Here is a 23,047-nt window from a genome sequence, read left to right on the forward strand (position 1 = left end):
GGAGCCACTGAATTTGACCGGAAGGGTTTTCCATGAGTGAGGAAATTTGGTGGCAAGGGAGCAGTGGTAAATTAATAAGACCACCCGCCCCCCTGCCAAATTCCCAAACCCCAAACCCTGCATGGCAGCTTCGGGCTGCCTCTTCCCTTGCAGGGCCAGGCTGTGACTGAGCAAAGCCCCTTCCTCTGTGTGCCTGCATTGGGGCCAGGTTGTCCCCTGCCACCTCTTTACAGCCAGATGGGGCCTGCTGCACTGGCCCAGGGCACCAGAACAGGTCCCCCAGCTGGATCTGGCCTGCAGACAGACTGGGCACTGCCCACCCAGCCCACCAGCCAAAAATATTGAGCACAACAGTTTTAGATGGTTGTTTGCTTCTAGAAAGTCTGTCACACCATTGCTATCAAAACCAAAGTTACAGGTGCCCATCAATGGGCACCTGTTCTTACAGATGTGGTTAGGGCACTTGCCAGGATGGGGGCGAGTCCTTGAATCTGACTTGGTTCCCAGGACTGTTCATGCATTTTACATGAAACTTATAGGATAAAAACAGAAAGAACACTGAGAGCAGGAAGCAGGACATACTGTAATCTCTAAGCTACAGAATCAGACTCTCTTTTCCTTGCTCTCCTGTTCTTGTGATTCTTACACTTTATTGGGGGTGGGGGGGTGACCTTACATCTCAAAGCTGGATGCTAGATAGGATGCTTGCAGGAGAGGTGGGTTTGAGTCCTCTTAGGCTGAGGAAGGCCTACACTACTCTAACCACTGATATGTAACTTAAAGATATGCTCGTTCCCATACCTTTTTAATGTAAAAAAAGAATCACAATCATGATTGCACTGCTTTGTGCTGAACTGTATGCCGCTGGGGTGCTATGAGCACATCTAAAAACAGGCCCCTTGAAAGACTTCAGAACTGTTCTGTCTAGTTTTGATCCAAATAGGGCTGAGGTAGGAGCTACATACCTAAGTCAGTGATTCTCAACCATAATAAACTCAAAAGATTTCAAATAGGAATCCATAGTGTTAAAAACATTCTGACCCGTTGTGGGCTTTCTGGCTAGGGACAGAAGTTGCACATGAACCAGAAGTTACACAAAGGTGATCAGAAACTGGCTTAAACTTGTATCAGAAGTTCAGTGCACATAAACCAGTTTCAAAATGGCCGAAACTCATTTAAGATAAATCTGGTTGAATGTAGTATCAGACTTAACTGATTTCGGTCAAACTGGTTTATGCAACTTCTGTCTCAGACCCCTTCCTGGTCTAAGTTAAACCAGAGTCCTCCAGCATCCCAGAATGCTCTGCAGCCCTGGGCTGAGCTGTGCTATCTGCTCCAGAGAGCAGGGCTGGCCCTGCCACTCTGTTCTCTAGCCCAAGCAGGGGTGGGGACATGGCCAGACACCTCCTGGCATGGACCCATTAAGGCAAAGTAGGCAGGGAGGAGGTTAATTCTTCCCTCACCACCACTGCAGCAGGGGTCTGCATGTCTGTGGGTGAGCAGAGGAGGTGGCAGCAGCAGCTGGGGTTGACAGAACCCAGCTGTGGTCCCTGGGAGTAAAAGGGATGGAGGGAGGAATTAACCCTTTCTCTTCCTCCTTCACCTTAATGGGGCCATGCCCCTGCCCAGCCCCCAGAAGCAGCCTCTGTCAGGGTGCCCAGGAGGGGGTTCATTCCCCCCTCCCTTCCCTGTCCCACTGGCAAGACTGCAGCCATCCTGGCATGGCCCCATTAAAGTTACAGGGGCAGGGAGGGGGTTAATACCTCACTTGAACACCCTCTAGTTTGTTGCTAGAGTTTGAGACACTTCTGAGACTACTAATAATGAATATGAGAGATGGAAAGACACAAAGTCACAAACTGGGTGTGCAGCCCAGATCCAGACAGCTTGATGAATTTATATGGGCTTCTTGGTGTACTTAGTTTCAGCCATTTCTTGCCATTTTTAAAGTTAGTAGTTCTTGAATAGGCAAAGAGAGTCTACTGAGTATGAGCAGAGAATAAGTCAACACAGACTCATTGGCTAGGGACAGACATTACACATAAACTGGTTTAAATGATCAGAAACTGGTTTAAACCTGTAACAGAACAGATGTTCAGTGCACATAAACCAGTTTGAAAATGGGTGAAACCAGTTTGAGATAAACCTGGTTGAATGTAGTATCGGACTTAACTGATTTGGCTCAAACCAGTTTATGCAACATCTGTCCCAGACCCCTTGCAGGTTTAAATTAAACCAGAGTCCCCCAGCATCCCAGTATGCTCTCTGGGCTGGGTGAGGCTCTCTGTTCCACAGCAGGGCTGGCCCCTCCTCTCTGCTCCCTGGCTGCAGCTCTGGCAGAGACTGCAGGCATTTGCCTGGCTTCCCCCTCATCATTCCCTGCTAAGCAGGAATTGCCCCCTCCCCTCTGCCTTACACAGACACCCCTTAGCATTAGCTATGGGCCCACATCCTGGCTACAGTCCATACTGTAGCAGACGAGACAAAAGCAGAATCAACAGGTAGTGTCCCTCTGTTGTTTTCTTAATAGGGTGCTAAACACTGAGTTAGGGTTGATAAACACTGTGTTATCAATTCCTTGCTGGGTTGGTCAGGAAGGGGAGAGAACCCCTCCCTAATCAGTGCATCCTGCTGGGGGCCTGGCCGTGCCCCCCCCAGCTCAGTACTGTAGAAGGGAAGGGAGGTTGCTCTAGTGCTTCCCGGCTTCTAGCCTGTGCCACTGTAGGCATGTGCCTGCATGTCTGGGATATCAGTATGGTTACAAACTGATCTAGCCTAGCCAGGTTAGACTAACCTGCAAAAATTGAATCCATTCAGGCTCAGGCTTTTTGAAAGTTTGTCTCTAGCCTCTGAGTTCATTGTAACAGAAGAATTCTGTAGTCAAAAAGCAAGGGAAAACTATATGCCGGCAATTTCTACAGGGTACCATCGAGAAATACCTCAAGTCCGAAAAGTAATCAAGAGAATTAACCTCTGCTCCTCATCCTGAACCTTTCCAATACATACATACATATACATATATGTATACATATACACATCTATATATCTAGCTATATAGGTATCTAAATCTATAAGCCAATTCCCAAAAAGCAAACCTTTAAATACCATTCTTAGGCCATCAGACATGGACACCTACAATCTGCCTACAGCCCATTATAGGTATATAAATCCTTCTTTCAACTAGTCCTTCAGGCTCTATGACTCAGTGATTAGCAGCTTTACTTCTCCCTTTGGTGGAATTAACAGCCTCCATGTGCAAAACTTGAGAGATGGCCACAGTGATTTATTTATAGGTATTCCAATGATGCCCTCTGCAGCAACTGAGAGCTCAAAATGAGGAATGTAATATGGAGCACATTTCCCAGAAACCACCCAGGAGCTCTTTGGGCACATTGTCACAAATAGAAACATATTTGTGCTGTTGCTGTTTGTCCCCAGGGAATGCCTATGCATGCACATTTTGGTGTGTGGCAAGTTGCCCTGGGTGGGGTAGGGAAGGCTGGGACCAGCACCTGGGCTGGCCCCAGCAGCCTTACCTGGGGTTCTGGGAGCCTCCTGGGACTGCAGCAGTGCCGGTATGTGGAGCCTGACTGGCAGCCGGCATGTGGCTCTGGCTGGCCAGGCTCCAGTTTTGGGTGGTGCACACTGCCACCACACATGCCACCTTGCTTTTTTCTGGTGTGGGTTTTTTTGACATCAGGATCTCTGGCATCTGAAATTAGCCTGTGTGTGCAGCATTTGCAGTTTGTGGCACCACAGACAGGTCTATGGCACTGCAAACTGCACACTTGCATATTTGTGGGGACGTGCCCTTTGTGTTCTGAAAGGAAAACAAGCCATCTCCTTTCCCCGCACAAATGCAACACATCATTGATGGCCTGAAGCATTACAATTCACCATATGCATTGTTTTAACCTTTAGAAAATAGGTAAACCCCAAATGGATGCCTCTTGGTGTCCACTAAGAGGTTCTTTGACAGAAAGGTCACATCTTAGTTTCAGAAAGTCCAACTCACTTACATCTCTTCACACTGAAATAAATCCCCCTCTAGGTTGCCCATGTGCACACAGTTGGACCTTAATGTAGAAATAGCAGGGTATGGGATCTCATGCTACAAAGAGCACCTATGATAAGAAGAGACTGGCATGAAGCCCAGTAAGGCATATAAAGCTGGGAAAGGGCAAACAGTGTCAAACACCATAGGGTGCTTCAAGAGGAAATGTACTGTGGGGAAAGCCTTGTGCTAGGAAGGTACTTGGGCAATCCTAGGCATAAAAAGAAACCAATGACAAATCTACTCATGCTCGGTGTCCTAAAAGTTAACACGTTCTATTTCTTCAAAACTCTGACCTGTGTAAAATATTGCCAGTGGGAAGTCACATACCCTTAGATAACATTAACATGTTCTTCCACTCCACCACTTTGTGCCATTTTACTTGAAATACCCAAATATCAAATAGTCTCACCAAGGGAATCTTTCCAAGTCCTGATTCTGTTTTTCATTGGCACTATAAGGCACGTTCTGGTCTTTTTCTTCATTGCTGGCTCTTGTGGGATAGTAGTTCACACAATGGAAACGAAGCAGAAGCCGGCTGGAGCACGAGCCTGAATCTAACCTCTTGACACCGATCAGCCTTGTGTAGGAGGCATTTTTTCATTGCTTCCTCAAAAATAATCCAGCCATTCTTACATCTTCTGACCAGAAAATGGCTCTCCAAGTACTAGCATATGTGCTACTCTCCTTTGATGCCATTGTCTGAGAACAAGTACATTTGTCCTCAGGGCTTTATGGAGAAGGTTGCCACAGGCTCATACATGGCATGTCCAGACACGTGCATGTCCATGCATCCAGGAACGTGCATTTTCCTGAGGACAAGTAGCAGCCTTACACTGCTGCTGCTTGTCCTTAGGGAATATCTGTGCCATGGGCACTCTGGTGCATGGCAAGTTACCCCCCATGGGGTAGGGGAGGATGGGGCCAATAACTCTGCTGGGCCTTACCTGGGGCTCTGGGCGCCTCTGGGAGTTGCAGCCACAGCACTCCTGCAGCAGGAAGCCTGGCCCGCAGTCAGAGCATGGCTTCGCCCAGCCAGGCTCCAGCTTTGGGTGGCACATGCTGTCGCCACGTGTGCCACCCCGTTTTTTGGCATTGTTTTTTTTGATCCTGGGATTTCCTAGTCAAAAAAACCCCCACCCCACACTACAGAGTAGCAGGGTGGGGAACAGGTCTGCTGCGCCACATACTGCATGTCCACGCTGGTCTGGGTGTGCCCAGTGTCCATTTGCCATTTGATGAAAACTAAAATCTGGGAGTGAGTGACAAATAGCTAAATACTAGTTGGGTGTTAAGTGGGTCCAACTGGGACTTGGGCACCCGAATTGCATTCCAAAAGGCAACCCAGATTTGTGGCTTGCAGAGCTGAGCCAAACTTAAGTGCCTAATTTCAGGCAGCCCCTCCATATTGAACTACGTTTCCTCAGCGCCTTGGCTTGACTTCTGAGGACGTGCAGAATCCAGCTGGTTTGATCCTTTGGGACCCAGCTTCCAACTAAGCTCACTGCAATCTGTATTTGTTGCTTAGGTCTCTTGAGGGAGCCGATATTATAAGTGGACTTGGAGTTCACCTACTGATGGTATGTGCCTACATTGTGACAATGTTTAGTGGTTATTGCTTAGGAAGTGGGAGGTCTGGCTTTCTAATCCTTCCTTAGGCTGAAGGTGTTCAAGTTTACATCTCTCACGTTCCAAGAAAGTGCTTGAAATGGAAGGCTGGGAGTAGGCTCACTGGGACCATCTTCCACCCTGGACCACTGGGCAGCTAAAAATGCAAGTCAAAGGAAAGGCATTATAATGATGCCTTCTGTAGCTTAGTGGCTGTAGTACTCCCCTCTGTTTGGCTTAAAACAGACATTTCTTAACAAGCTGGCAGCAGAGACCAAGTCTGCTGGCAAAAAAACTATTCCCTTCACTTCAAATTCACTCCACTTCTCCACTCCACCTTCCTATCAGCATTCCCTTTCACTTTTCTTTCCATTTTCACAACTCCCAGTGATACAGGCATGTGTTGCAGTAATTGGTGGGCACAGATCTCGGATTAGGAAATTCTGACATGCAGCATAAGTACTCATGATTACTTCCCTCTCCTTCCCACCCCACCCCCAGGAAATTGTGCAGTTAAATAATATTTGTTGCCATTCCACTGTTTACTATGCTAGTGCATTATATTATTTCCCCCCAACCTATGTCCATCTTGTTCTTTTTATATTATCACAGGACCCGAATTTGCTAGTCTCAGTTTGTAGCATTTAACACAAGGGCCAACACAAGGTTGTTGCTGGCCACTGCCGTAATAAACATATGACAAAAGACTTAAATTAAAACCAAACAGGAGAATGTTCAGGTTCTTGTGCATAGGCGGCTGTTGAAGGGAAAACATTAAAACACACCTTCAACTCAAACATACATTAAAAATGAAATAATTTTGTGTCTTTAAAATGTGTTTTATAATATAAAACAAATTAATTAGGGGGGCATTTATATGGAGTTCAGTGCAAATTAACTTTTTATAAATAAAACAGAGAACCTGAAATCCTAGTTGCAAATTAGGATCAGAAACCATCATAATGCATAAGGTTCTATCTTTATTTACAAGCTAATAAAAATATTAAACTCATCTTAACTAGGTATCATACACATGTTGTAAAATGTTATCTCCTACAAATATGAATCCAAGAAAAGAAAGGTGTTTGGACGGATTATACAATAAATATCTGAACACTGATATGTGAACACATATCTATGAATCAATGCATCTGCAGTAAGCCTGAGACAGACACAGACCCTCCTCACCATAGTAAACACATCTCTACCAAGCAAATACTAAACATAACTTTTCATCCAAATTACATATAATGTTCTTAAGCATCTTTCAGAAGTTAAATATGCTCTTAGTGGACACTGGTCCCAAATGTTCTCAAAGTCATCCACCTTTAAATCCTCAAGAAATACCGCACTTAAGAATATTAAAATAGTCAAGGAATTATCCACTCAAACTGAAGATTGTTAATCTTTAGAACTTTGTTTTATTCTTTGAAGTAAAATATATACAAGTAAACAGTGTTTTATATATTTAAAAAAAAATGAAAACCTGAATACTGACTGTCCTTGGAAATTTTTCATTCAAACCCTGGGAACCAGTGGGTTTGAGTGCTCCAGTCACTCGTAACAGAGGAAAATACATATGTATACATTGCATCTGGATAGCTCCAACTTATTAAACATTTGTCATCTTAAAAGTGAATTTCTGTCTCAGTATCACAAGAGCAAATCTGCACTGTGGTACCAACTGGTAAGAAAAATGGGGTACAGCCACACTCTCCTTTTGTAGTAGCATCACAGCAACGTTTTCTAATTCAGGGCTTCCCAAACAAAGTTTAGATAAATTAATAAGTGGCGCACTTGCTTTGGCCATTCTGGCCATCTTCCCACCACTATACTGTTAGTTTTGCTGATCTTATATATAGGAAAATCAAAGCTGGGTGAAAAAAATGTGAATACATACGAAGTGTGACAGGGCTATAAGAAATCAGTTATGACATGTTGCTAAAGAAATTTCTTTCTGTCCAACCTCAAGGTGGAGGTGACCAAACACATTTGAAGTGGTTCTAGGGTGTGAATGGAGCATGGACTCTCTCTTTTCCAAAGATAAAGATCCCTGGTGCGGCCTCCCTAGAAAACATTTATTTAAGTGTAAGATTATCTTAGAATGATACAATGTGCTCAGTGCTGCAATCACATTTCGAATACACCTTGTTGGGCTGACTCTAGATTTGACAACTTGAAAAATGAGTGTCTGGATGCAACATTACTGCAATGAGTTCACCTGCTAAAATGCACCTGAAAGATTCATGTAAGATATAAAGCTTCAAATGCACAGAAAGTAGCTTTCATGAACACCTTGGTGATATGTTTCCTACTTACTTGGTCCTACTTTGAAATACTAGCTTCTGTTCAGAAGCATTGCTATACATTTAGACTAAGCACACAGTGTAAGAGGGGCTATTATAAAAAAAAAGAAGAAAAAAAAACTGACCATAAATGAAGTGATTTGGTTGCACGAATGGAACCATGCACAAAATGTTCAGGTAAAGAGCAACGGTTAAAGGACTTATAAATAGCAAAATCTTTGAATAAAGTATATACATTTTAAAGATTTCTCTATAAACATATATATATATATAGTGTCCTAAGGGAGACAAGTAACTGTGTTCTACATCACAAGTATTGAACATTAGATTAAGTGATATTACTCTAAAGGCCTTTAGGTTTTTCTCTATTTATGTACATCCTATACAGTAACATTTTCAAAGCTGTCATTTCACATTAGTTTCACTCTCCAAATACAAAACCTTGTCTTTCACATTGCTGTTTAACAACCTACAGAGCAGCTATAGAGGAGAACAGGCATTTCATGCTGGGATAAGAAAAGGTATTTTACTTTTGACAGTTTGCATACGGAGTGTTGCTGTTCACTAAAATATCTACAAATACAGTCTGAGAAACCGGCAAAGGAAACCACCCTTGATGTCACATTTTCCAGCTGTGCCTTAGGCCTTTAGATGTACTCCGATAATCTGTTATTTTAGGATATAACTGCTCTTAGAAGGTAACAGTGTTTCACTTCAACTTTAGCAAATGAAATGATGGCTGTGGACAGATGTCAACTTTAAACTGGTTTAAAAGAGGACGAAAAGCTTGCTGCTTGAGAGTGCATATCAGATGTTCCTATACAATTAACTGTTACATCTGTCCCCTTCTATAGCAGTTTAAATGAGCTAAAATGTTGAAACTTTAAAACTCTGAATAAAACAGGGTTAAGTTACAATGGCTTTGCTCTACTTGGACTGCTATAAGAACAGGCAGATTAATAATTTACACTAAAATATATTATATCGTGTTTTTGTGCAACTGTTTCACTGACCATTCCTATGACAGTGCAACTTATGTTTGTCCACACCCCGTATGTCAACAGACTGCCGTAACACACCAAGGGCTAGATACTGTGTTCCTGAGCACCTCCTCCAGGGTATCAAGCATTATTAAACACCCACTCATTTAAAGAGAATTTTATTGGAAAATGAAGTGTGCTCAGTACCCATCAAAAAGTGCTCTGCCCCACACAAGATCAAGCTCCATAAGGAACAACTCAAAATGTATAAAACCAATTCTTGCTAGTTCTAACTATATTCATTCAGTGCTGAATATATAATATTCAGATAAAACACACAAGGGCAGACATAATTCTGAATGAGCTCGAAGCCATTTTTACACTAATTTTGCATTTTATAAAACACCATTCAAATACTTTTGGAGAATAGTTCAAGCACATCAGTGATTGGCAGTGAACTGTTAAAGAAGGTAAATAATTCTGAAAATTTCTTCATGCTTAAAATGATTATGGGTTGGAAGATCAGAATTTACAATAAATACTCAATTGTTCTTTCCACTTTTTGTTGTTTTTTCTTTGAAGTACAACTTGTGCTTTTTGCTAGTATGTGAAAATCTGAGTGACAATATTTTGTACTATTGTTTTAAATTGCAGTTCAAAACTCAGGCATGAAATGGTATAAACTTGCTTTTCCCCTTAACATTTAAAGGCTATTTCACATCAAAATGCTGTTAATTCTATATTTCTACTAAGTGGCAAAAAACTAAAAAGAAATTGGCAGACTTTAGTCTACCCCCACACTGCAGATTAATAAAATTCTACATTGAATATATTCAGATACTTTTTTTTGGAAGCCACATGCTTTGGTGCTTACAGTTCAAAGAAACTTCATTTTACATGCAGTATGTTAAATAGTGTGTGTCACAGGAAAAAAAAAATAAGAACAGTTTTACACATTTAGAATTGCTCACAATGAAGCCCTGAGGTCTTGACTTCTCTGTTTTCCCAGCCACCAGTAATATAGGTTCCCTTTAACTTTTAATAGTCCTTTTACAATCTAGAATGGTATACAAGATTTGGAATAGTCTATACTGATTAGCAGTCTTTCCCAAAGAAGTGATCAGTCCAGTTGATTTTTTAGGATAAGGACTCAGCAGAATTTGCTAGTTTTGGTGCAGTCTCTTCTAAGGGAGTTTCAACTGAATTTCCTAGGTCTCCATTTTCATGTCCATCAATACTCGGCTTCTTGTCAAACACTGCAAGTTAAAACACACATATTTTAAAGGAGCCAAGGTTATCCTCAGAATTACAGATGCTACTTGGAAAGCTTGCTGAAATTACAATGAAAATTTTAGCTAAGACTCCTAGATGATAAGAAAATCAGCACTGACCTGTGAAGAAAAAAAAAATTATACTTCTCTAATCTTAAATAAATATCCCAAAATGTAAGCAAATATTGAACATGGGGAATTGGATGACACAGACTAGGACTGACCAAGAATCAAAACAAATTATGAAAATGGTTAATTTTCAACACGGGAAAAGCTGAAGAGAGTGAAAATTTGCAGATGACAAAAGATGTTTAAAGACCTTACAAAGTCAGGTGAATTGGCTGAACTTAATCTATTATCATGCAACTAGAACAGACATTTTAAAACTAATGGAAAGAATGATTAATTCTAGTCAAACAGGTATGTATAAGAAGTTTTGGCTTTTAAAATCATAGAATAATACAAATTAAGGGCTAGAAGGAACTTCAAAAGATCATCAAGTCCAACCCTACTTCTCTGGGAATGAATACTCCTGAGATCAAATGATCCCAACAAGGTGTCTGTCCACTCTCCTCTGGAACACTTCCAAGGTTGGGGACTGCACCACCTCCTTGAAAAAAGTCTATTCCAGATTCTGATCACCCTTACCATAAAGAAGTTCTTCCTTACATTCAACCTGAAACCATCCTCTAACAGTTTGTGGCCATTGCTCCTTGTCCTCCCCTGGGGTGTCCTGGTGAACAGTGTTTCTCCCAGCTCCTGATATTCACCCCTTACATACTTCTAGGCAGCCACCAAGTCCCCCCACAGTCTTCTCTTCCCCAGGCTGAACAGTCCCAGATCCCTTAGTCTTTCCTCATAAGGTTTGTTTTCCAGGCCCTTAATCATTCAGGTGGCCCTTCTCTGAACCCTTTCAAGATTCTCCGTGTCTTCTTTAAAGTGCAGCATCCAGAACTGGATATAGCACTCCAGCCAGGTCCTGCCCACAATGAATTCATGCCATACCATACCATGACCCTGCTAGCTGGGGTCCTGCCCACAACATGACCTGCCCACAACAAAACCATGTTGGGTATCCTTCAGCATCATGCCTTCTGCCACTCTCTCATAAATTGACTTTTTGATAATTTTGTCGAAAATTTTACCCAGTACTGAGGTCAAAATCGACTGGCCTATAGGTTACCAGATCCTCCCTCCTACCTTCCTTAAAATGCATTAAAAAAAAAAAATTTACCTTGTGATGGTTTGACAGTCACACTTGCATCTTTCCTATTAGAACCTGAATTTCCACCTGCCTCCAATTCATCAAGATACAGACGATAACGATGTCCACTCTCATCCTCATATTCTACATTTTCATCATCTGAGTCCACTTCTGGAGCAACATACACCACTTCAAACTCAATCTCCCCTCTCTAAAACAAAATCAAGATTATCACGTCACTGGGATTATTTAGACTGGAGAAGAGATGACTGAGGGGGTGCGGGGTGTGTGTCAAGCACAGTCTTGAAATACAGGAAACCCTCACTATTTGCAGATTCGGCGTTCGCAGTTTCAAATATTCGAAAATGCTGAACCCTCTTCTTAAAAGCTCCTAAAGGAGCTCCTCGGGAGTTCTGCGCTTGCCGCCACCACACTCCCACCATTACCAGAGCAGCTGTGCTCCCACCCCGGGCAATGAATTCATGAACGTGGTGCCTTATTCGCAGATTTCGTCATTTGCAGGAGATACGAGAACATATCCCACACAAATGGCGAGGGTCGCCTGTACACTAATGATCATTAAAAAAAAGAATAAATTATTCTCTGTGGCCAGACAGTACAAGCAGTAATCTTAAACCACAAGAATGGAAATTTAGGTTAGATATTAGGAAGAACTTTCTAAGTATGAGGGTAGGTAAGCACTGAAGCAGATTACATATGACATTTTGAATCCTGATCTTGGAAATTTTTAAGAGCAGGCTAAATGATCACTTGACTGGGATGGTTTAAACAAAAATGATCTTGCTTTGAGGCAGTGGATGGGCCAGATGAATTGAGGTCTCTTCCAACCCTATTTTCTAGGATTAATCCACAGAAATTAATATCAATTTCTGTTACTGTTGAATACAATGTTGAAATATGAGACAAGGGCATGGAGCTAATACATACCTATGGGGTCCACAAGAAATTTAGAATTCTCAAACTGAATTGGGTAGAACAAGGGTGTCCTATCCTGGAGAGGCTGCAGCCCCCCATCATACCACTAGCACCCGTCTCCCTACTTCCCCCCTCCACTGTGTGGGGGCCCCAGGTTCCTCCAAGCCACAGGCTCCCTAGGACTGTGCCACTCCACCACAGACTGTGCCGTTCCACCCTGCGCTGCCCCCAGGGCTAGGGACAGAAGTGGAAGGTGGAGGAAAGAGGCAGAGATGGAGCCCAGAGATCCTGGCAGCAGCAGCAATTGGAGCAGTGGGAGAAATGACACCCAGTTAGGAGCTCACAGTCTTGAAATTAACTCCTTAAGCTGCATGTTGGATAGCCCTGGGATAGAAGAAAGGCTATGCATTAAGGCACTAATGAACAGCATGATAAACTACCTGCTGGGAAAGAATTGTTACAGCTTCTTTGTGTTTGGCGTCCCTCAGATTGACACCATTAACTGCCAGAATGGCATCTCCAACGTGCAGCCCTCCGCATCGGTCAGCAGGTTGACCAGGGTGGATTTCTGAGATTAGTATAGGAACACCATGCTCCTTCCCACCCTATCAAAACAAAACACAAGAAAAAGGTGGTATTTAAAGCTATTGCTGACAGAAATCAGCATTCTATTCACAGCTTTGTTTCAGTTCTTATAGAGAAAATTACCCACAGTGTTTTTGGGAAAAGTATTTATGTAATGATTCTTAACCTTGCTCACTTGTCTGTAGGGTACAAATCTCAGATAAATACTCAAGGAGTTCCAGAACATAATTCTGATAATAATAAAGTATTTTAAAATCAATATACCAAGTTGATCAATCAAGTTAAAAAAATATGCATCGGATACTAAATTATTCGAAAGCTCCTATACACATTACATATAATATCAAAGTTATGGCAAAAACCTTTAAACTCATGTCCCTAAAAGTTAAATATCAATCAATAGAAATCAAAGTCCCTTGATTTTCAGAGCTGTAAGTCCTTTTGGATCACTAAATAGCGGCTTTAGAGAAAAAAAAAAAAATCAGCCCACTTAGTTTCATGCATAAAGCCAACACATAATGAAAAACCAAAAAACCTTATTAAATGTCACTGTCCTATGAAATATTTCAGACTAATATTTGGTATTCATCAGATATTTTCATTATGAACCATCATTCTTCTTTTGACTTGACAAAGGTCATATTCGTTGTTTGTGAGAATTCAGCGCTGGTTTTATTACCGAGACGCCTAAATTCAAAAATGTCATTTAAAAAAAAAAAAAAAGGGAATAAATAAATAGTCTTTTGGAATCTAGATATTAAAAAAATAATAAAAGGTTTTAATTCTTCTGCACACTTTGAAATTCATCTAAAATTACTCATTAATTTACACATGCGCTCTGATGCACATGAGATGTAAGTAAAAATGGTTGATTCATTTTTCTGAACAGTTAATAAAAAATACCCAGCTAAATTTAACATCTTTGTATATTTTAGAGGATTTTTTTAAAATACGTGCTCATGTAAGCAATTTTCTATTGTTCATCAACAAAGATGGTCTCAAAAGAATTTTAGTGGCATTTCTTCAAGCAGATAACTGCTGATCTACAACAACATAATTCATCCAGCTGCCAAGAATTAAAACCACTGGCAGCTACAGTAATACCCATCATCTTCTCCATAAATTATATGGCTAGGGTAAAAGTTAACTGTACATAAAGAGTAGGAAGTAGAAAATAAAATGTAAATATGTATTACTGTGATTGAAATGCCTAATCCTTCATGGTCTTCTTTGACTAGAAGAACTTTTCTGATTGGACCAACACCTTGACTCTTCTTCAAGGAATCTGGATCCTAGTTTAACAAGTGAAAAAGCATTAATGAGAATTTAAAGAAACTTTGATTGTTGTTTTTCAAGCGTGGAAGGATAATATACAAACATCAGATAAGCTACATGAGTACAAGCCAGCCCAAATGATAAGATTACACCACTCAACTTTACTCCTGATTACAGTGGGTGTATCTATACAAGACGCTAAACGCGCAGTAGATTAATTTGACTGTGCATTACCGTCACAACAAAAGCTGTGCTAATGTGCTGATGCAGAGTTGAATTAGTCCACTGCACATTAGTGTCACAAAAAGACTGTATGCTGACGCCACTGTGCAGTAGTGCCAGTTACTGTGCAATCAGTTAGTACCTGTTATTACAAGTACTAAACTTAATGCACAGGAACAACAGCGCATTAATGAACATACAGACGCAGCCAGTATAGTGTTCCTATGCTAGCAAGAGATACACAAGGCAGAAGATGACTCCTGAAAAGAGAAGGACCACCAAAAAAACCAAAGTAAACAAAACATTTTTGGGACACATCATAGGTCCATCATTGGAAATACGTAACAATGCTGGAAGTTATATTGACAAAAAGTGAATAGAAAAAACAGTTAAGATATAGTTTCATAATTCAGCAAATAAAAAAAAAGTGCTTGGGATTGCATATTATATCTTAAATAAGAAATAAAACATTATTCAACTTTTCTTTTGCTATTGAATTTTGTTAAATTGCTGTTGCCATCACATTACGAAAAAACCCTTGCTGCATATATCATCTGCTTCAAAATATGCACATATCCATAGGATACATTTTTTAAAAAGAATGAATGATTTTGTGCCTAATTTAAGATTAATCTTAATTTAAATTAGGATTATATTTTTAAAAACTCTTTCTGAAAAAATAGGATTCTTTGTTACATCTGTTGATGCCCCCCTAAAATCCCTAAACCTTTTTGAAAAATCTAAATAGAAATTTCAGTCCATCCTTAATGTTAACAAAAATTGTTTGACAAAGAAATTTGTTAAGACCAACATAGATAACTAAATCTGCACTTCTAAATCTATATGCAAGCACCTAAAGAGAAGGAATTCAATTTTAACAAATCTTGAGTGCCTACAACTTCCAAACATAAAGTCATTTTATGTATATACATAATACCATGATAACTCGTATTTGTGGTTACATTCCTCTGAGACAACAAATTGGAACAAACCAATGAAATGAGGAATCACACATTTTAGTTCTCCCTGGAAAACAGTGACTGATGGTTCGCTGATGTCAGGGGAAGGAAAAAAAAATCAATTGTTAACTTACATGTCCTGGTGGTGCTTGCATTGGTCGTTTCAGGTCATTACGACCCCGACATGCTCTAATAACAGTTTTGTGACGGTGCAGGTGAATTTCAGCTTCAAGCTGGTTCCAGAGTTTGTCATGAGCAGGTCCCTTCATATCTCGACCTAGTAACTGAATCTGTTGAACCCTACGCAATAAGAAAGGAAAGACAGACTAAACACATAACTGAAAACTGAGGTATTCCACTAGCCACAATTCATTTCCCCCATCATACTGCAATCGCTTAACTGGAATAATCAAAATAGTATAACAACAGCGCTAAGGAACTGCACAAAGCACTTCCTGAAACGTTAGCATCTGCGGATTGCTGCATTCTATCCTGCAATACTCAGAACACCTTGTGAAAGCAAATACGCAGGCTGCTTACAGACGTGAAACACCTCCCCTCCACCAAACCTTGGTGCTTTACGCTTGGTGCACTCCCATGCCGAACCAGCACATGCCCAGAAGAGACATCATGCTAGCTGGATCCAGCTTGCCCAACGCATGTGTAGATTGGGCATTTTAGTGAGGCTTTTATGGCATTTTTATATAATACCTGATAGATTCAACTTCAGATAAAAGCACCAAAAAGCAGTGCTGAAGCACCCAGTCTATATGGACACTTCAGCATCAGGTTGAACTAATATGCTTCTGCTTCTAGTAAAGTGTTTTGTTTTGTTTTTTTTAATGTCTGTAAGCAGCCATAATGTCTACAGTTTATCAAGTGAAGCTCTTTCCTCCTCATCCCATCTCCTGGTTAAATCTGGTCCCTGCCTCCCTGTAACACTTTTAATTTTGGACCTGCCTCAAAGGTTCAAACCAAAAAGAGACGTAAAAGGCAAAAAAGGCCAACCATGTCTCAAGGTTTGGGCAGAAGAAACTGTCTGGCAATGGAGAGAGCTGCAGCAACAACAGCAAAGGAAGCTCTCCTCTCCCTTATAAACCAAAGGTCCCAAACCCTTTCCTGGAAGCAGCCTTGTAGACTTGTCTTAGGGGACAGTGGATGAAATTATAGCAAAGAATAAATTGGAAAAAAGAGGTAACATTGTAATTCAAGAGAAAAGTAGTAAGAGCAATTCTGTAGAGGAGTACTGTATTTAAGAGTAGTTTAGAAAGACAAAAGGAACCTAACAAGATGTATGCAGATGATTCTGATACATCTTGCTAATCATTCACCATTACTGTAGCAGTATTTTAAATCCCCTTCTCACATTTTCATCTCAAATGCCCATTTAGATTTTAGGAATCAGTACCTGTGGTAAAGATGATATCTTTTATTAGACCAACTAGATATTTGCAAAGAAATGTTCTTTATTTGCAAGATAAAGAATTTTTTTTTGCAAATATCTAGTTGGTCTAATAAAAGATATCATGTCTACCATGGGTTTGGATTCCTTTTGCCTGTAGACCAATATGGCTACAACCTGGATCCCACTTAGATTTTTCAACTTTTAGGAAAGGGACTATGACTTTCTATATTCTAGTACATAATTAAGCACAATAGGCTTCCGTCTCCAAGTGACCTGCTACCAACTTTATGCATGCATACACAGTATGTTTGATTTTCCTTTTGGGTTTGGTACAAATATTTTCTTTTAAAACCTTTGGGAACTTGACTTACTTTACCTAGTTTGATAACCTTTCATGAAGCTAAGGAAAATGAACTTTTGTTCTTAGGAGAGAGAAAAATCTCTCTCCTTTCCCTGGAGAAATAAAGTGTGTTAATCATCTGATCAATGTCAGGATAGATATCTACCTGACCCAGAGTATTTAGACCAAAGCCTGGGCAAAAGAACGTGCATTTCCCAGAGATGCTAACTTCAGTAAGCAATGGGCACGCTGCTGCTTTACCTTCAGCGGTAAGAGGAACAGAAAGACCTAAGGGCAAGTTTGTCCAAACTTGCCAAAAAACTGAATCTCAAAAATTATTACAAAAACTACCAGTTCCTGAGAGTCTTAGTTAAGGAACAACATGGAGCAAAAGAACAATCCCTGTCTCTGTGAGAAACATTTGAATGGACTGGACCTGAATTGATTTTACAAACCTTCCAGCTAGTTCTTTATCTAAATATTTGGCTGCCAATCTTGCTCCATAAACCTCAGCCTGGAGCACAGCTATGTGTCGACGAAGTGCTTCATTCTCCTTCCTCAGTAACTTCACCTCAGCTTCCAGCTGAGCTTCTTTGACCTTTTCTTTCTTATTGGCTTCCAGCTCTCTTTCCTAAGAAAGAAAAGAAAGAAAGAAAGAAAGAAACGCCAGTGAGGTTTTATCTTAGTTACAGGACCAGCATTAAACATTTCTGCAAACAAACATGAAATAATTGCTGTACTGCAAACAATGCTTTATTCTACTTAGAAAGGGCTGTGGTGCCACAGCTTTTTCCTTTATAGCAAGGAGACTCATAAAAAACAAGATTTTATTGGAATTACTTATCTCTTTATCACTATAACCTTTTCCTGTCTTCCAGGGAAAAATTAAAAAAAAAAAAGAAGAGATTTTTAGAGACACGTAGGTACCTAATTTTACAAACAGCCCTTTTGAAAATGTCCCCTATAAAAAGCTACACACTTAAAGACTTATCAAGAAAACCTGTATATAACACAATCAACGCAATTATCAATTTAAGATTAAACTATTCAAAACAATATTATGACATTGTTTGACAGGGCTGGGGAGTTGCTGTAGCTGTGATGGTCCCAGAAAAATGTACAGGGCAAGGATTTTTGTAGGCGATACCTTTTATTGGACCAACTAGACAGTTTGCGGGCGGTGGGATATACACAAGCTTTTGGGTATGAAGTACTTGTGGAAGGTACCCACATAAAGCCTTGCTTCTCATGATTAAGAGAAAAAAATGTCAGACAATCTGGTTATAACGAAACGTGTGGTAAATTACAAAATAAAAATAGGCAACTTCCAAATACATGACACATCAGCAACCATATCTCTGAAAGAGAAATTACTGGAAGTTTTAGAAATTATTTGTCTGATTCCAAAGGGAATAACATGCTACATAGTCTTTTACAGATTCAATACCAACCATATATCAGATACTCATTTCTCCACAATTTTTTACTTTAATATACTAATCAGCAGCATTTAAGTTGCATCTCTCCCAACCAATATGAAGCAAGTATCTGCCTTCATTAATTGGTATGATTTATTCCTATGTGCTCTGTATTGCAAAAAAACTAACAAATGGTATTTAGCTTTTTACAAACATACACATCATATTTAACAAAAATAAAGAAAATGCTCTAAGCACACTCCCACGTACACAAACTCTTTAATGCCTACACCATTCAGCAGAAAAAGTACTGGAAAAAAGAAGCCATCATATATTCATAATAGTTTTAACGACTAACTCCAAAGTCTTGAAATAATCTGGATCTCTGATGTAATACACGTGCTGAGCTGAACTAGTTAGGCAGATTTTTTCCCTTGATTTTTTTTTTATTTTCAAAATGCTCAATTTGAAGATGTCCAAATGCCTATATATTCTTTATTACTTGTCTTCCAATGATGTTACTTTTGGAGAAACTCAACATATTAGGTTACTAATATTATTTAGGTTACCAAGTGCTATTCGTATTCTAACAGCAACCTCAATGTGTCAGGCATTATCCACACACTGGAAAGACAGTTTACAATCAAAGGTGACAAACAACAGACAAAGAAGAGATGGGGATAAGGATCAAAATATTGCAGACAGCAGCAAAGTAATCATGGCACTGATAGACTTAAAAGGAATAAGGGGCGAAGGTTGAGGTACTGATGACAGGCAGTTATATTAAGTAAGATGAACAGTGGGGTCAAAGGAAGAGAAAGAAAGGAGGCAGTGAAAGTTTGGGAAGACTTGTTCCTTCCAATGTGCACAGCAGTCGCAATGAAGGGAAAAGGGGGAATCTACTACTGTTTAACAGGACTCTCCCTCGCCCCCCATTTACTTTAGGTATTTGCTAATAAACATTTGAAAATAAATATTTTTCATAAATTTTTGTTTTATTGTGTAGGCACTTAGGACAGGATTCAACTTCAAAGGTAAGAACCATCCCCCTTCTCTGCATGTGAATATCTTCATTATAGGAATAGGCTTACTCTCCCAGAGATGTACCCAAGTTTCGTTCTTCCTGTAACAGGAATTCACATGCTCAAAAGGTAGCACTTACACTATTCAGGTAATTCAGAGTTGGTCACAAACTGCATTTTGATCATCCACTAGGTGAAACACGATTCTACCCTTAGATTTCCCCAATTCTTCTTGAGGGTCACTGATTCAGAGAAATGGCATTTTAAATATTGGAAAAGTATGATTAGAAATCCAAAGAATCTTTCCATGCGACTTGAAGACAGGTGTGCTATTTGAAACTACTTTAAATCATTTGTTTAAAAGTTGCTACATTTTGAGATGAAAGCTTCTTTTGAAATCATAAAAATCATCAGATTAAAAAGAACCTTTAGGGTCATCTAGTCCATGAACGACTGATGCCTCTCAAGACAGGGGGGGCAGCACCATTTGTCAGTGGCAGCAAGCAGGGACCACCAGCAGATGCCGGTGTCAGTGGTGGGGGGGAGACGGGGGTCGTGAGTGGCGAGCAGGGACCGCCCACAGCCACTGCCAGAAGTGTCAGAGGCGGGAAGGTGGCAAGTGGGGACTACCTGCAGACACAGGTGGCTGCATCGGCAGTGAGGGATGTGATGGTGACCACCTGTAGAAGCTGGCAGCAGCCAATATCATGGGGACACATGCCCCCGCCACGCATCGCCTATGATGTAGTCCACCCTCCCTGCACAGACACACAATTTGCTCTTCTAAACCATCCCATACGGATACTGCTAGAGATCCTTTTTGGAAACATCCAGAGAAGACTATTCTGTTTCCCTAAACAGCTATTCTCTATTGTTCTACTGATCTTATGGTTCAGAAGTTTTTCCTGAGATTTAATCTAAATTCGCTTTACTGTAGTTTAAACCTGCTGCGTCGTGTCCTGGCCCCTCTGGCAAAGGAAATAATTTTTCTCCACGTTCTTGTGGCAGTCTTTTAAACATATGAAAACTGCTATTATATGTTCCCTACTTAATCTCCTTTTCCCCAGACTAAATGAGCTTGCTTTCAAATCTTTTTACCACCTTTGTTGCTTGCCTCTTCCCCAGTTTCTCCGTCTTTTATAACATAGCGCTCAACACTGGACAAAGTTCTCTAGCTGAGGTGTAGGTAGTGTCAGACATGTTGGCGTTATTGACACTCTGTATGGTCAAAAATACCTAGGTATGGAGAAAGTAGTCAGGACTTGTGGTAGAGGTGATGATATCTTTTATTAGACTAACCAGATTTTTGCAAAAAAATGCCTTTAATTGCCAGCTTTTAGGCATAAACACCCTTCATCAGGCTTAGGAGAAAAGACTGTAGAGGTTCTCCTGGGTGGAAATGAAAGTTAGAGAACAAAGTTCAAGAAAAGGACACGTGACTAATGTACAATTAAGATCAAGCAACGCTGGAAGAAGGGGCTTAACTCTAAAAGAAAGATGGGCTAAATAATATAGTTAAAATAAAAAAAATGCTAAAGTTATTTTGGTGATTACCTGACTGCTTTATCAAGAGGAAGAGAATAGATCTGGTGAGTACACCACGTTTTTTCACATACCCCCATTAAAATGTGCACTTTGTTTTGGGAAGGCAGAATGAAGGAGGAAAAAATGGCTGCATATAGGAGGGGCAGAACCTAAATACTCAGTTCATTCACCCTCCCTTTCCTGCTCAGGCAAAACTAGTTTTAACTCTTCAGAGCAGAACTGTCAGCAGCTCTTGGATAATCAGCCAAAAGCTGAAACTCTAGCTGCTGCTGAAAACTGGACTCCATGCGCAAATCTATTATTTCAAAAAAAGACATAAAAACAGAGTGAAGGGATGCAAAATGGGAGAAGGGACTAGGACCAACAAACAGACAGCAAAATTGCTGAAGAAAGAACAGCTTGATTAGTGGAACATGAAGACTGTTAAGAGAGACGGTCATTAACACCTATGGAGGAAAAAGCCATTAGCAGAAATCAGATGGAATATATTAAGCTATGAAGTCAATTGACTTCATCAGCACCGTCTTAACAGAAGTGCCACTGATGCTGCTGGGTACTTGGTTTTAAACTTTGGGTGGATCAAAAATCAAGTAGGGTGTGACCACACCACTGCAATCCCCTGGATCTGCTCCTGCTAGAGACTGTTCGCTTTTTTGATGAAGCTGCTGGCGGGATGAGAAGGAGATCAAGCAGCAGCCGTGAATAAGTACAGCATTTGGCTGATGAGAAAAGAGGGAAAAGAACAGGAGTGACCTCATGGTTGAGGTCTATGATTGAAAAGGGGCATTCTTCCAGCAATGTGCATCTAACTTAGAAGTGTATTTAAAGTGTGAGCTAGTAATAATATTTAACTTCTTGATGTCTTTGGAAGAAAAGAAAATATGGTATAACACAAAACACTGGTTAGGTTCTCTACAAATACTGAGGGGAATCTTTTGGTTTCAGAAAGCTGAGAAAACATATAGGGGTCATCTATCTGGTTCTGATGAGAGGACAGAGAGCACAGAATGCAGAGCTAGGAAGCGAGGGTTAAAATCTTTTGTCTCTCCCCATCCTGAACTGCAACATACCATTCCTCAGATCCAATCTGGGAATTTGGACTACCATATGCATTAAGATGTACTTTGCATAACATAGGTTCCTGAGCAATTTTTTTTAAAATAACAACATATTCACCATTACATCCGTCCTCACCATCTAATGACATATGGCCTTGAGGATGCTCTAATTTACAGCTATGGCCAGTGGCTAAGGGGTAACTATGGGAGTTTGGCCAAGGCACACACATGCCTCAGTCATATCAGCCACAAAGGTCACAGTATAAGTGAAATTATGGCAACTCTACACCATCTGGGGATTCAATACTCTTGGGTGTACCTACTAGGCTGGCTTTAGGGTTATCTGCTCCCAGGATAGGACAAAAGTGCCTTTGACAAATAGTCAAGAGAGAGAGACTGGTTTAGGATTTATGCACAAGCAAACATTATTAAGGCAGAATATTTATTTTTCACTCTATATAACCTGGTATTTTTATTTGAAATACTAATATTGTGTTAACAATATTTTTTTCATAGCATTTTTGGTGCTCTGGGGCAGGGAGGGAGACTGTTCTTTATGTAGACAAAAGTCTTTGAGAAGGTAAAATTTCTTTGATCCAGGCCATTTTGCTTAACAACCCCTAAAAGAAGCTTCTATTTTCAGTCTCTGAGATCTGGCAGCCACAAGCTACAGCTGTAAAATGATCCACGATATTTAAATCAATCTAAATTAATTATCTTCAAAATGGGCTTATTTCTTAAAATTTCAGTCAAGATGAATCAATGTCAACTTCCTACTTGTTTCAAATCAAATTTGATGCTTCTAACACTGTTTGGTTTCCATATGAAATACTAACATCCAAATAATATTACAAATAAT

General features: G+C 40.3%; 1 protein-coding gene across 2 annotated transcripts in view; it reads right to left on the minus strand.

Annotated features, from left to right (window-relative positions):
• Positions 1-6,622: 6,622 nt before the first annotated feature.
• Positions 6,623-23,047, minus strand: part of GOPC (golgi associated PDZ and coiled-coil motif containing) — a 49,040-nt gene continuing 32,615 nt past the window's right edge. For both annotated transcript variants that reach the window (XM_090038502.1, XM_090038511.1), the window contains 6 exons: positions 17,601-17,776; positions 15,535-15,700; positions 14,141-14,236; positions 12,800-12,964; positions 11,454-11,634; positions 6,623-10,204 (listed from right to left, as the gene is read on the minus strand). In XM_090038502.1, the coding sequence (XP_089894628.1) occupies positions 10,086-10,204; positions 11,454-11,634; positions 12,800-12,964; positions 14,141-14,236; positions 15,535-15,700; positions 17,601-17,776 (903 nt within the window). In that variant the 3' untranslated portion in view covers positions 6,623-10,085. The remainder of the gene's footprint in view (positions 10,205-11,453; positions 11,635-12,799; positions 12,965-14,140; positions 14,237-15,534; positions 15,701-17,600; positions 17,777-23,047) is intronic.

This window comes from Crocodylus siamensis, chromosome 1 (assembly GCF_052110815.1).
Source record: "Crocodylus siamensis isolate JL-2025a chromosome 1, ASM5211081v1, whole genome shotgun sequence".
In the NCBI taxonomy this organism is placed as follows: domain Eukaryota; kingdom Metazoa; phylum Chordata; order Crocodylia; family Crocodylidae; genus Crocodylus; species Crocodylus siamensis.